Here is a 16,097-nt window from a genome sequence, read left to right on the forward strand (position 1 = left end):
AAGTAGAAGTCTGATCACATGCTTTCTGTTCTGCTGCTGTAATTACAACATGCCTGGTGTGGAAGAGAGGACAGGAGACAGTAGCTAATTCCAATAGTTTAGTACTCTAGCACACCTCAAAAGGCATTTAAGACAATATTAACCAATACAAAAACATTAAAACCCAAAAAGGAGAGACAGCCACCTCACACTCATAGACAGGAGGCAGTCAACCTTTTCTGCAAGCTACAGGGAGGACTACCCCAAATGAGACTATATTCCAGTCGGTTATATTAAAAGGAAAAAAAGAAAAGAAAGAAAAAAGCATGCAATCAGAAAAGCAGTTACCTAATTTAAAGATCTCTTTCAGTAGGAGTGATAAAGCATATTTTGTAAGCTTTTGTTATCTACCAACTGCTTTAAAAGAAAGCTCAACTTCATTCTGAAACAAGTCTGTCTTTCTTTACAATTTGCTCGTCCTTAAACTATGCAAGTAAACAGAAGGCATATTCAATACCTTGTCACATGGAAAAACTTAAGCTTGAACTTCCATGTGACTTATTCACTTTTACTTATTTTTACTGACCCCATCCCTCCTCTTGACTAATACTTCTTTGACAGAAATTTACTTTCCAGGACCCTTGTAACTTCAAGTGTCTGCCCTGGTGAGCACGTGTACCGTTCATCAGACGCAGGTAAAACTGACAGACTGTACAAACTGCACCAAGATCAATTCACCGGATGAACAACGAGATTTGCACATCAGTATCTTCCAGCAATATTATTAAACACAGCAGTGAACAAGAACTGAGTAACGGCCTGAAGGACACTATGATAAAGTTTAAAAGCAAACAGACAATGAAAGGCAACAATAACTGTATCTAATCTGGCATTTAGGGAAAACAACTGTCTATGCTTCACTTCCAGGATTAAAGGCCTCTTCAGAAACAAACTTCCTACACCAAAAGACACTTCTTACCAGAAGTCATATACTTAAAGGAGAACACCATTTCCAACAAAGAAAGTAGGTAATGATGGTCAGATCTGGGAAGAAGTTTTTATAGTCCAAGCTTAATAGTCCTAGCACGTTCCCCTCTAATGAACTGGGGGGGGCGGGCAGAAGAGGAGGAAAAATACCTCAGAGAAGTTTCAAGTAGTCTAAAGGGACTATCAATAATTCCAGTGCTGAGGAAAATGGCCAGTTAGAACTATTTTAGCGATTTGCAGTTTTATTACAAGTATTTAAAAGTTAGTAGCTAATCCTATTCTAAGGCTATATCCACCAAAACCATTTAAGTCAGGAGACTTCTATCACAGTTAACTCAATTGCTTTCAACACCAGAGCACGCTCCTTAAAAGAGTGCTTCAGTTCTACATGTTTCTGTTTAGAAGTTACCAACATTCAAGGATATATGAGAAATTTTTTGGACGTTAAGTAATCAATTTTAACAGCCTTCCATATACCACAGGTACTACATGTTCCCCTGATATTTAGCTTGCTCTAATATTAGAACAGGTTTTCTCTTAATCTTATCATTGTATAAATTCCTTTATTCGCAGAATCATTCCCCAGAGTGTGATGTTAAAAAAAAGCTAATGGAAAAGACATTGGATGCCCATGGCTATAAATGGATACCTTAACATAAAACTATTATGCTCTGTTACAGGTCAAGTTAACAAAAGAAGTCAGCACACAGAGTTAGATTTCTTCTTTACATCAAAATTTCTACAAAATAGGAGAGAATACAATGCAATACACAAGTCCATAAATGCAAGATACAGTACAATTCACACTAATTTACAAATGGTTATTTACACTGTTGTATATACATATACAGTCAGACCTGGTGGATGTGAATCTGATAATTCCTTTCAAAATGCAAATTAAGAACTGTAAGTGAAGGAATTTAAAAGTTACGTGAGATCAGATTAGTTATCATTTCTAAATCTGTAATGGTTAAATGCTTTAAGAAATTATACACAGATTAACCAGATCCGACTGCAGAAATGAGAAGAAAAAAATTCACACTGTTCTGCTTTACAAAAGCAACCAGGCCACTATGGTCTATTGACTTGATGCTATTTATGCATGAATGCCATTATTAGCAATCCTCTTTATATTTACAATATACGTTTAACTACAGAAAGAATTATTAATTTTGGCATTCATGCCCTTAGCTTAACATAAAGGCAACAGAGTATCTTCTTGGCAAGTCAGTCAGAACTACTAAGGGATGTTTCTAGAGCTCAGTCATTTTTTTGTCCTCCTTCAAGTATCTTAAAAGTTGCTATAAAAAGACTGAGATAAATGAACTGAAACAAGTACGCATTCTCTAGTTTGGTGCTTTAGTACCTAACTTACATTCAGGATGTCCTGTATTCACAGTTTCAAGCTAGCTTATACACTGCACTGCTATTGCAAGCTACTGCTTCAAACTTAACACATCTGCAGATATTCTTTAGGAAGCGAGAATAGCCAAGTGCTACTGGCTAAAACTGATGTGGAGCAAGACTCAAGAAAACTGGCATTTCATTCTGGATGGTGTTTTACAGTACTTCCTCAGAATAACTTCTATCAGGAATTGTTTTAATCTGTACTTGTCTTGAAAGAAAGCTGATGCAAAGCAGTATTTAAGTGTGTAAAACGAATTTCAGCATGCAACATGAAAACCTCTATCAGTACTGCAAAGTTGACCACTGTAACCTGTGATAATCCTTGTGCTTCTTCAAAGTGGCTCAGGAAAAGCTTGCAGTATTTACTGTCTGCTTCAAAGTGCTTTTATGGGATTCAGTGGAACTTAACACCACAAAAGGAGATGAGCTGCACTCATGAAGAGCTTTGGTTCTGCAGGAGCAAGTTTCCACTCCTACAGAGTTATTGCTACTTATGCTATATAAACCAAATACTACTGAAAAAATAACACTAACTCCAAACTTAAAGAGTACTGGTACTTGAAGAGGGAATGTAGATTACCAACTGTTGGGAAAGCTGGACAGCATCTCCAAGTGTTGGATTTCCCAAGACTATGTCAATTTCACAGCCTCTTTTAAGTATTTTATGAATACAAAGCAACACTGCCAGAAATAAAGTCACCACTTGAAGAAAACAGTCATTGAGTTCTAGAACTCTTTACCATCCTTACTTCCAAAGGGATCTTGCTGAACTTAAAATGGACTACCAAGAAAGCAAGCAATTACTCACTGTGAGTTTGTCAATCACATCTACAGGGAGAAAAAGCAGAAAATAAACGTCTTCAGTGCTGTTTCATGAGCTCTAGCAACATCCTTGATGACTGCTACACAAGGAAAGTATGCCAATTTTAGCTATTTGTTTCTATTTAACTAGTAAGAGAATTTGTCCAATGCAGTAGCTTCCAACTAACAAATGCTAAAGGAAAACTTACCTAGTTTTCAAGTTATAAAAAAAAATCCAAATTCTCCCCTTTTTATTAAACTTTTAAGGTTTTGACTGAAGGAAATAAAAGTTGGAAACATTCAGAGATGAATATAAACCAGTTAAGAGGGGAAAAAAAAAATCCAATAAATCTTGCTTTTGTAAAATAACAGAATGCCATTCAAAATGGACTTTCAAGGTGAAAATTTTTCATTCACATCAATTGCTTTCTTTGTCCTGAATCACTCAAGCTTTTGTAAAGCACAGATGTATGTGTGTGTATACATACATATGTATGTGTACGTGTATATATGTATACATATGTACATGTACACACACATAACGACAACGTGCTCTAAAGCAATTTTGAATAAATATCTTTGCCGGAGTCTGTACAAAAGGCTCCCCACAATATTTACTCTTCAGGTAAGTTTGTGTTTACATGTGTATATGCACACACACAGACTTTGTACATGTGGGCACTTAAGTGACCAAAGTGCAAAGTTTTTCAGAGTATAATCAGGGTTCAGTATATGCCTGCCCAACCCCACACTGCATTGTTGGGTTGATTTTGTTTGTTTGAGATTTAAAGCCTCTTTTCCACTCCTAAACTTACATGTTATTTTGCTAAGTAAACATTTTCCTTTCAATTCACATTTTGCAATCCAGACCATTCTTGGTATAATAGCTTTACAAAATAAGAAAATATTAAGTGTGTGATGATCAAAGCTCCTTTGTTCAAATCATATACATTTCCATATTATCTTTTGAACTGGAGACTTTGAAAAGTAATTTGCTACCACAGAAGAAAAAGTAGAACATACTAGAACCTGCAACTACAAGACCAAGCACTTAAGACTAGAACCCAAGGTTACAAGATGACAAAGCAGAAGGAAAGACGTCAACAATACATGAACTGTAAACCTAAGTGTCTTGCTTCCCAGTGCAACAGGATCTCTGTTTACTAATATTCAGTTCAATAGTCCATTCTGTTCAATACTGCTGAAGTACATCAAATGCAGAGACCAGAATAGTGTTCATTTCTGAATCAAGTTTCAAAAAGGAATAAAGATTTTGGAATAGTGGTCTTTTGTTAAAAAAAAAAGTACTCTTAATAAGCAAGCAGCTTTCCCACAGAAGTTAAAGATGGTACATCTAACACTGACGGTACACATTCTCAAAGAACTTTCACATTTCTACAGCTCAACAAACCAAGAAGGAAAATCAAAATGCTATTTACCATTTCAGCAAACAGGTTGATTCTTACACTAAAGAGAAGTACCGCGATACAGAAAGCTACTTTTTTTTTTTTTTTTTTTGATCCTAGCCTTTTTCCCCCTCAATTACTGCATATTGGTCATCAGTATCTCAAGAGTATATTATCACCAATATTTGCTTGTACAGGTCTAACAGATTAATATTCTCTGACCACGTATTTCTCTCATATAAGTTAACGCAACTTCAATAAAATAAGTTGTTAAACAAATCCTTTGGAACAATTTCACCGTCTGCACCCAACTTTCACAAAAACTGATGAAAGCAGCAATGGAATCATGTTAAACTTATAATAAATAATTCACATACAACATATGTTAAATTACAAAAAAGGATTAAATTGCCATTTCTACAACTTTTTATAGATTTAGCAAGTTTCTAATCCATTTTATATCAACAGCAGTAGGTATGCTCTTCATATTAAATTTAACAATGAAGGACTGTTTAGAGGCATTATTTATAAAGCAAGAACCACCAAGTGAGCATTACAGAACTTTAACAAGTGTTTAGCTTTTTTCCAGTATCTGTTCTCAGAAGATTCAGGGGTTGTCTATCCACTTGGTAAGTTTCTTCCTCTTCATTACTCAGGAAGAGTTAATGTCATGACCTCCAGCTTCATTTTGAAATACTGGTTAAAACGAACAATCGCATACCTAATGAGAGAGAGAGAGAGAGCTTAAGAGCAAATAATTCCTTACATAAATGAAGCCGTACTAGGACTAATCAGAAGTCCACCTAATCCAGCACCCTCCAGAGCAGCTGCTAAAGGAAGAAATTAAGAACAGAGCAACCATATTGTGGTAATTCCTCAGAACACCCTCCCAGCTTGCTCAAGTTTGCAGAACAGTTACTGTTCCAGGATTATCAAAGATAGTGAATGGATAGCTGCACTTCCCCAAAGTCTGAGCCAATTTATTGAGAATACTGTTTCAAAACTCATTTGAAAACTGCAACAAAAATTTGTTTTCAATCACACTGTGCTTTCCCTTGTTTTTTGTGCCATCTAGTGGTTACTAACAAGTACTTCTACTTGAGACCAATTAGTCACAAAGCTGGGGCAGGGGGGAATTAACTTTCTGTACAAACTCATTTTCAAAATGATATAACACAACTAAGCCGAGTAACCTGCCTCAGTCATTAATGCAAAAGAACTCCAAACTGAAGTAAACTCTTATACTGAGTGAAAATGATTAATTTTATCACCTCTCCCAGTCCCCAGTGGATAAATTCCTCTGCTTGTTGTGGTAAAGGAATATAAGAAAAAAGATGCCAAGACCTGAAACAGAACCATCAACCAGTGTCTCTTGAAATGGAAACAAGTATTCATTGGCATTACAGAGATTCCTTAAAAAGGAAAAGGTTAGGAATTTCTCAAATAAATATCCCACGCAGCACGAGATAAAGAAGCTCTTTTGTACAAGAGCCTGGTCTCCTGACTTTCAGGGTCAGAAACACAGCTCTTGCGTCTGACAGACAGTAGAACACACTGACCAACCTACCTGGCTTCTGTGCCTTTGTCTATCCAATAAAAAACAATACTTACAAAACAGGTTTAACCCACTCAAAGTTCTTTGGCATGTTATATTATATATTTTAGTCCAAAGGCACATATTAAGTTAGAGAACTTTCAGCAACAAAAAGCAGACAACTTATCTTGCTATCTTCAAACGTTCTCTCTCTTTTTTTTTTTTTTTTGATTACGTAGATCAGGTCTGCTGCTCAGAGCTAGTAGTTTCTGATAGCTGGATGGCTGGACTACATGATTGGCAGAAGTCCCTTCCAACCTCAACTATTCTGTGACTCTATGAAATTCACTGACAGGAAAAAAAGTGTTTATATGTAGCAGGCATACTTACCCTAAGAAATCAAAGTCAATGGTAGAATATTTGGCTTGAATTAGAGCCCACAATCCCCAAAAGAAATGGGACGCCTAAAGGAAAAAATTAGTAGCAACAGGTTAGCATTATATAAAAACAAACATATATTCCAACGTTGAGACAATTAGCTTGAGACAATATTGAGAAAGTTATCCACAGGATAACTCTCTCCAAAAAACGTTCAGTCTTTCTGTAAAACTATTTGATATCTGTTTACCAAAACATTTTCAACAAGCATTACAGAATTAATTACTAGCAATCAGGTTGTCTCCGTAGGTCTTCTGACTTCCTACATTTCTTTTTAAAGAAAGACATTGTTGTTTTATTTGTAAAATAGTACAATCAAGTACAGTGTTGTGCAACTATATATATATTGTGTTAAAAAGTACATAGGAATACTTTTATTTCCTTGCTATTGCTATCAATTAAACAACTTTGACTGATATTGTGCTACATATGCATGCAAACACACACATTCAATATATGTGTGTGTTTATGTATGTATAAACACCAAAGCTGCTTTCGATTCTTTGAGTACACCCTGAGACTTAAACCCTACATCCTTTGATTACACCTTTGCTACCGACTTGGACAGAGAGATACAATCTGTAGCTGTGTTTCATGAGCATTTACAAAAATGTCTCCTCTGATCCAACCTTACTTGCTTTTCCAACCCAAAGAGGTCGCCTGTTTGTTTAGTTTCAGATTGGAACCACGGGTTACATGAATGATACAGTTGTTAGTATACTTTAGTAAACTCTGGAACATGTATGTGTATACACACACACAAGACATATATATAAATATATAAATAAAATGGCCAGGAGCTGGATAATCTCCTTGTGAAAGATGCATTTAATTTCTGGACCACCCACATTACATGTGATACATTTCAGACTTCTGTTCTGTAAATAACTGCTTACAGTAATTACCTAAATTGCTTCCTGAAGCTTGCACGTAACAGCACTGCACTTACATGTGTCTTTACCAGAAGCATACAACATATGCATGAACATATGCCTGAAAATGCCTTAAACTGCAACTGTTATATGCACGTGTGAATCTCTCTTCTCTACCTTTAGTTTCGTTAACTTCACCTGGTAGTAAGCAGTTTGTAGTTTTACATCGACATCTATTAATTTTAGTCTGTTCTCTCTTAATAAAGCCTTCTACTTTAAACTACATTATAACTTGTGCTTGGCAGTATTTGTATACCATGTGCAGTCTACAAATAGGTCTTGAGCTGTTCTCCAAACAGAACTCTATCCTCTTAAACATTAGCATGACCATAGTTTAGAACTGACAAAACAATGCTGAATTTTCTTAAGCAGATCACCAGCCTACATAATTGCAAATCTAACTTTAAGTGAATGGGACAGCTGAATTTTACAGTAACACTTGGTAATACAGACTAACAGAATAATGGCAAACAAGTTGGTATTTTCTGAAGTAAAGACTTACTTAGTAAATCATCTTGCTAGAAATCAAATATTTTCTTACTGCAACCATTAGCTTTTTGTCCGAAAACTAAAGGCGTTATGTTACTATGCTGTACTTGGATAGTCAGAAAGAGGACTGAAATAAGGCCAAATTGGCTTCTTAGCCCTAGTCCTCCTAGGCAGAGTTTGGCATGTTATCCTTTAGTTTCTTCTTATTTTGCTTTTTACTATCTAGCTGCTGGGTAAAAGACAGTTTTGCCATAATAATTCACGTTACATCTCCCAGGCAAAGCAAGATCAGGACTAGTCGGAAAACTTTACAAAGATAACGTGAACCTCTAAGTAGCTTTGGAAACGATACAGACATACAACCTTTTAAGTAACTCCTGGAAAAGGAGACAAGTATCTTAAAATTACTTCTAATAGTATATATAGAATTTAACGACATTCAGTGATCAAATGTCACATTTGTTTGACTTATCGTTCATAAACTATGTTTGACTGTTGTTGGACACTACTTTTTCTTCGACAAGGCACTGAAATCATTCGGAATTCTCTGACAAAGGATCAAAATTGAATATGCTCAGCCCTTTCAGAGCAAAGGGGCAAGGGAGCTAACGTTTTAGATCCAGAGTCTGCAATTGACAGATTGACAGCAGAGAGGAGAGAGCTTATACCACACAAGACAGGAGGAGCAGGGAGCAGACTCACAGAGCCAGGCATCAGGCTATGGAAAGACAAAACTTCCTAAGAACCATAGGACAGTACACATGCACTTTTGCTGCAATTTAAGTCACTGAAGTGACAAGAGTGACTTGCCCACCAAGACACTGCAGGTAGAGGAGTTGAGGCAGTACTGAAAGACTCAAAAGTGACCAAGTTATCTTTAGAAACCTAAGCATCCTATTTTTACTCAAAAAAAAAAAAAAACTTACTTTAAAAAGGCTTTTAAACTCTTAAGTGTTATAGGTCTCTATGAAGCACTACCTTGCTCTTCTGTCTCCTTACTACTATAAACTCAATGCAGACCCACTAAAGAGCTCTGGCCAACTTAGGGATCTGTCACACCAACAAACAGCTGATAAAAATACTTGATAAAAGTTCATCTCGTCTTGTTTCTGAATACTGTCTGGGTCCTTTGCTTGGAATAGTCTACAGAAGACTCATAAAACACACCATCAAAATTCTGAGGCAAAGTTACTTGCTACTTTCTGCCATAAAATCTTGAGATCTGGCAAGTTAAACAGCAAGAAGTAGTACGCTGCTAGTCTAAAATATAGTCACCCAGCATTAAATAAATCCAAATCCTATTGCTTCTTAAAAGGCTTAGCATAAAGGATACACATACTGAACACTCCATATGTGAAATAATCTAAAAAAATGAATTGCCAAATTTCATGAGAAGGAACAGTATTGGTATGACTGTGATGGTCTGAGAATGTGACACAAGAGAGAGCCTTTTGCAGTCATGTTAGAAGAAGAAAATCTAGGAAACCCAACTTGCAATCTTTCAAATTGATCAGTTCACACCTTGTTCTCTCCCCACCATCTTTTTTTTTTTTTTTTCCTTTTTCAATTACAAGGGTCAGCTGGACTGGAGAACTTGCCACTCAATTCATTTACTGGCTAATTTAGATAGCTACTCTAAGGCACAAGATGCAGCTTAATTTTCTCTCTGACAATGGGGATCAGCAGCCAAGCTGACTAAAAGGCACCAAAACTTGACCTGAGCCTTTTCAAAGGAGAAAAAGAAAAAAGAAAAAAAAAACACCAGCCTTGGGAGGGAGAAAGGTCAAGGAGGAGCAGAAGGAAACAGACAAACATACACAGTAAACAGGCCTGCCACAACAAGACTCCACATTCTCATTTAAACTGGCCAGAAATGATTTTGCCTAGAAAACGAAGTCATAAGATATAACCTTATGAAACCTAACATTATCTGTATTCCAGAGATAAAATGGATTTCAGTGACCACTTAATGCATATGTAAACAGCACTTGAGGAACGGGCATGACGTTCCCTGAAAAGCAAGAGTAAAGAGAAAGCTCAAAATTTAAATAAAACAGGCTAGGGAAGTTTTTCTTTCATAGACCACAGCACGCTGAATAAGATATAGGCAATTACGCTAGTCTATAAAGTAGCAGTCTTCTCTATAGCATTTGATATATTTTAATCTACAAATTGTGATTTACCAGCGCAAACTGATTCACTTGAACATAAAGAACTTCAACCTCCTTCTCACTGACTTCTGTACCAAATCCTTTGTACTCTTTGTAGGCCTCAAGGTAAGATCTCAGCCATTGTTCCTGTAATTCTCTGTTGGGATAAAGGCTGTAGTCTACCTCATTTACTCCTAGAAAAAGAAGAAAAAAATCCCTGTCAGGACTTCAGAGCATCTTAAAACAAAACAAAACACACACACACACAGACAACCAACAACCCCCCGACACACATCCACAGACCACAGCAGTCAACTGCTCCCGCCCCACACACAGATTAATGTGGACAAACGTAAGTATTTGTATTTTTACTTTGAGTTGATTTTATTAGTTACATGTTGGCAAGAATTTTTCATGTAGGATTCAACTTAGTAAGAATTACCCTGCATATATTTTCAGCCACACACATATTCTATTTATACTTTGAAATTCAGCATGTTTAATGTCAAGGGAAGCCTCAGAAAAAAGCATCTGCACTGTGAACCAAAAAGCCCTCCCACAGATGTCAAATATTAATACATTTTGTATGAAAATGGACTTATATGCAACATTATCTAAAGCTGAATCCAACTACATACACATTGTCACCAATTAACCTCATATTTCCAAGAAAGAAGCTTTATGAAAAGTCTGTTCCTCCCCTCCACAGGGTATTGGTAGCATTGAAAGTCTTATCTCTGTTAAGTAACTTTTTGGTCCTATTTTTCCTTTACAGTATATTGCTCCAAATCTGCCTATGCTGGAGATACTCAACCACAGGCCATGTCTGTCAGGATTCCCAATTCTGAATCACAGTTCATGCCCACTGGCTATTCTTCCCAGAAGATCTGAGAAGATTATATATATATTTATTTTTATTTATGTGTAGAATCTTCTTGTGGTACTTACTCCTTAAAGACTTATTTGGACTTAGAAGAGGTCCCAGATGAAAAATTAAAAAAACCAAAATCTTCAAATATATTTTGTAAAGAACTTAATTAAAAAAATCAGAGGGCATAATCAGCCTGCAGGAAGTGACATTAATACGTTCTGATGCAATCCGATAAACAACTACATACACAGACACAGATAGATATTTATACTGATATGCAGAGAGCATGTAAGGTACAAGAGTGTGAATTGTTTTGCTACTCAGTTGACCTTTACCTTGGAAATCCAAGTTTTACCTGCAAATTCATTGAAGTGATTCCCAATATCGTAAGCCAAGTAGTTGTATCCAGAGTACTCATAGTCTATGAACTGTACATCACCTATGTAAGACACAACAGCAGCAACATCAGAGTCCACATCAAAGTAGTCACGGCCCTAATCCTTTGGTGCCTTTGAAATTTTGAAGAAAACACAAAACAAAAAACACACTGTCTTATTTGTGCTCAGTTGTGTGCACTCAGACATTCCAAGGTAAGGCTGTGAATTTTGTGATACCATATTCTCTTGAATATTCTTTTAAAAAGCTCCTAAATAATTATCTAGAGCTTACAACATTCCATTTTTAAACTACGAATAGAAGTTCAGTTTTAGCTTCTACCACATGAGGGCATGCGTTGCCTTCAAAATAAGAAACACCACAGAAGATCCTTTACTCAAACTTTATCTAGAAACAAAACTTTTTTGCCAACTTAAAGAATAGCCCTGTTTATTCTCTCACAAGTGTATACCCAAGGCAGATTAACATGCTGTAACTTGTTGATATCATCCCCCCAACAATACTTACAATGTAAGAATAGTCTTGCTTTGTTTTTTTTTTTGTTGGCTTACACTAGTCAAAAGAAAGTGACAGAAAACGCTCAGGAGTTTGAATCTATGTAGTTTTATGTGAGAAAGAACTGATAAAGCAGCCACATTCCCCAAATGCTTCCAAATTACTAACTTTTCACCATATAGTGTTTACCTACAGGGAAGCTGGGAAAGTGCTTCATTCAAGGTACTACAGCCTTGAATCTCCTCAGGAAAGTCTGTCTATACGACAGCAAATTGTCAAGACATCATCAAGTTGGAATAATTAACCTAAATATCTTACATTTCAAGGGAAACAGTGAAATTGGTAAAAACATCAGAAAGGGAAGTGAGGGGTAATTTAAGAGTTGTTCATAGTAGAAATTTAAAACGTAAATCCAACTAGAAATCTTGCTTTTCCCACTGCTAGGCTGAAAGGAACTTTCACAGTTTGCACTGCTCCCTCTCTACACTTTACCTTTACCGACTGTCTCTGTATTTACTCAACAAAAATATATACTCCTTCCATTACAATGAATAAGGTTATTTATGTGACTCAAAACATCTTACAGATACTAATGCTAAGTACCAGATCTCCAGGTCAAAAAGGTAAGAATAATAAAACTGAACTACATTAACTACTTCCTGGACTGCAAGGATTATAAATCTCTAGTATAGTACTTGCTAAAAAGATTTATGGATATTGCTTATACCAAATACAATAGCTTTGTCATAGACAAGTGTCCCAAGCAAGTCACCACAGGACAACTGTGTTAGTTTCTCATATCTACGCAGTTCATCTTCATCATGTTTGAAACACTAACCCATTAACATTTTTCATGTTTTTATATGGATCCATCTTCTTGTGTAAGCATTTAAAATGAAAATTAAACCCCACAACACAAACAAAACCGCTCAGTCACAATCCTCCAACTCTGAGTTTACTCTTTCCTCCACAGAAACAGAGGATTGTGTACCAAGCTTATGAGGTTAAACATATCAGGCTCTGACAAACCAACATGGGACTGACCTGCAAAGTAGCAAGCTGCTCCCAGGAAAATCTTGTTGGCAGTACAAAATTCAGGTTTTCTAGAACACTAAAGCAATTTTACAACAGCTGCAGCCAAGATCTTATGATACAGTTATAGATTAACTTCTGCTGCTACTTGACTGACACATACATACATTTGCATGTTTTGTGCTTCTTACTGGTTCTTTAGTTTTCGTTTGTTTTAAACAAACATCTGTAAGTTACAAGCCAGTAAAAATGCACAGCCAACCCTGGTTACTATTCTGCTACACAACTGAACTACTAACCCCCTCCCCAATCATTTAGTATTGCTTATATTCAGAGTTTTTCTCTCCCATATAAAATATAAACATGGCAGTTTTAAAAGTCTGTCTGCAAAACATCAACGTAAGATATACTTTAAACTACTTTAATGCCCAAGTTTCATCTTGAATATACCTGTAGCGCCAGTATGCTTTTTTAAATATAGCTAGACTTTAGATCTTATTTCCAGATATAATCAATTATATTATAAAATAACAAATTGAATCTAACAAGATACAGATGAGGCTGTTACCAGGCTCTGCGCTCTCCTATGGGGAGGTGCATGTGAACAAGTGACGCGATAAACCTCCAGGCAGTGTGTTTAAGTAGCGCGGTGCACGCCGCCACAAGGCAGCAACAATGGCATACCTAATCTGTAGCAGATGAAGAAAATTTGGCAAACTCGCATTTGATAAGACAAAACTTTAAAGTAAAAAAGTCTTGCATTTTTACTGGTCTCTTTCAGACTCACACTACTGTGGAACTCAACCTTAAATTTAAATTTTGGCTTGAAACAGATTAAAAGATGCACAAGTGTTTCTTCCACAAAGAAAGCAAAAACCTTAAAGTTTGTCACTCCGTAAGTCTTGGGAGCATAACTCAGCTACCTTGTTTGAGGAGAAGGAGAAGAAACTTTGCATTAAATGTCAAATGTCCGCAGTATTAGAAGTTACTTTTAAGACTTACTGCAATTCATAGAGGAAAGTCACTTCTAAAAGATATGGCTTACACCAGTAGTTAATCAGGTAGCTTTTGTTTTATAGCACTATAAAGAATTTGTTATATCCCACTGGTATCACCAGGTGCAGGCAGACCAACAATAGATACTAATAAAAGCACATTTATTTTATTGAAGTCAAAGAGTATTTAAAACTCTGCTCTCTCATCTCTCTGGACAAGCTACTGTCATGAACAGTAATAAAGATATCAAGAATATTTGAACATTTTAAGTTGAAAACAATTTCTTTTGCTAAGTGATCTACTACTGTACTACTGTAGACAGCATACAATGTAACGTATGAACACTACAGAAAGATACAAAACAGAAGCCACGTTGTGCTTTATGCATCTGAAATCCAATTTTTAAATATATCAAAAACAAGAGGGCATCTGTTGGATCTCTTCAGGGAACTGAAAGGTAGGAAGGTGATGAGAACCCTCTTTCTAGCTGCTCTTCACTTTCGACGGTTTAGTAAATTAAACACTTCCCATGTGTAAGTCCTAGCTGTAGTTGTCAGAAGAGAATCACGTATCCCAAGCTCTCTCCCATCCTGCTCATGAGGGGAGCCAATAAGGACCTACAACACAGCTTCGTTAAAGAGAATGATCTATACTATGAACATTAATTTAAAAATACACAGAAGGGCCACATATCCAAAGAAAAATTTTAGCTATAAATACCCAATATACCTTTGCAAAATAACATAGGTTTTTAGAACAAAACCAGAAGCCTTAAACATACCTCAGTCTTCAGAAGCACTGAGCACCCACAGACTCCTACCAAAGATCATAGAAAACATTGGGTAGGCAGAGGGAATAAACAAAACAAAACCAGCCATCTACCTACACGCTTAACTTCCTGGCAGATGATTTTAATACATTCAAAAAGAGTACATATAGATAGAGACAAAAAACCTACTGATACTTGGTCTTACTGAATAGCAAGTATTTGAATACTCTTAAGACAACAGGTATCTTTTGAAACTCCTAGAGCAAGTTTAAAAAAAAAAAAAAAAGCAACATCAGCAACAAGAAAAAGCTTGAGGAACATCAGGAGGTCTATAGATGATACCAAGCAGCAGATGGACTATTTTGATGTTCAAATTGTAATTAAGAGCAACATGTAGCTCTGAATTTTCTCTGAAAAGTAATTCACGCTCATAAGTTATATAAAGTAATACTTGCAAATTTTCATATCCTGAATGAATTGAAACGGACATTAAAAAAGCAGCAAGAGGCAGTTCTCCGAGACATAGTGTGAATAAGTTCAAATTAGATGAGTGGCACACTCCATTAAATGAAGGTAGCACTAAATATGCTATTCCAGCCTTGTAAAAATAGCTTAAGGACACAAGACTGATTCTTCTTAAAAACGATTATGTGACACCACTACAATTTTTTCTTGCAACTTAATATGATCCTTATCTGGAGGACAAATCTAAAGCAAAGCACGGGTACAAGCCACAACCATTTTATCTTCATTGGACCAGAGTCCTTGTATCTGCTGACAGTCTAGCTATTTTTTTTCCCCATGCCTAGCCCTAACGTTTGCAAACAGCATAATGGATGAGGCATTGTTAAAACCAATAAACGCGTTATTTTGTTTCTGCCAGCCTCTGAAAGAACAGATGAATACTACCTGCTTTGATCACACCTGACTGAGTAAAAGAGAGAAAAAAGAAATGAGTAGTTAATCTAGAATTGTGATTTTTCTCTCCTCAACTCCAGTTTAGGGTCACCAAGATCTTTCTCATACACAGGAACCTTTCTAGATGAATTGAATAAATTTAAGATCTCAGCAAGGCCAAAGCTGTTAAACTAACTTCATACAGTTAGAAGTCATACCTAATGGTGAAGTGCATCTTTAAAGATTATATTTTGTGCTCTTGTAAAGTTACTTTTATATCAATATAAACTTTTCCTTTGCTAAACATGAATTGTTTGAATTCTGTGTATGCACAGTTAAAGTTAAAGCTGAGTTTCCACTTCAAAAATTAATGTTCATCTTAAGAGTGCACTAACAGACAAAAAGGTAGTCTTTGCTCTCTAAGTAGCGCAGTACAAGAAATAGCTTTCACAAACTAATGTTCTACAGATGGCATTGAGGTTTGGTTACTATAGAAATGGTACCTGTTGGACCTGGAT

General features: G+C 36.1%; 1 protein-coding gene across 2 annotated transcripts in view; it reads right to left on the reverse strand.

The window, feature by feature from the left end:
- Positions 1–1,678: 1,678 nt before the first annotated feature.
- ETNK1 (ethanolamine kinase 1) overlaps positions 1,679–16,097 on the reverse strand; it is a 33,531-nt gene continuing 19,112 nt past the window's right edge. Inside the window, exons 5-10 of one of the 2 annotated variants that reach the window (XM_068949228.1) lie at positions 14,695–14,729; positions 12,930–12,996; positions 11,350–11,433; positions 10,157–10,317; positions 6,505–6,578; positions 1,679–5,301 (exon numbers count right to left, since the gene is read on the reverse strand). In XM_068949228.1, coding sequence (XP_068805329.1) covers positions 5,229–5,301; positions 6,505–6,578; positions 10,157–10,317; positions 11,350–11,433; positions 12,930–12,996; positions 14,695–14,729 — 494 coding nt within the window. In that variant the 3' untranslated portion in view covers positions 1,679–5,228. The remainder of the gene's footprint in view (positions 5,302–6,504; positions 6,579–10,156; positions 10,318–11,349; positions 11,434–12,929; positions 12,997–14,694; positions 14,730–16,097) is intronic. The other variant, XM_068949234.1, reaches the window with a different exon arrangement.

The sequence above is a fragment of the Struthio camelus genome, chromosome 1 (genome assembly GCF_040807025.1).
Source record: "Struthio camelus isolate bStrCam1 chromosome 1, bStrCam1.hap1, whole genome shotgun sequence".
In the NCBI taxonomy this organism is placed as follows: Eukaryota; Metazoa; Chordata; class Aves; order Struthioniformes; family Struthionidae; genus Struthio; species Struthio camelus.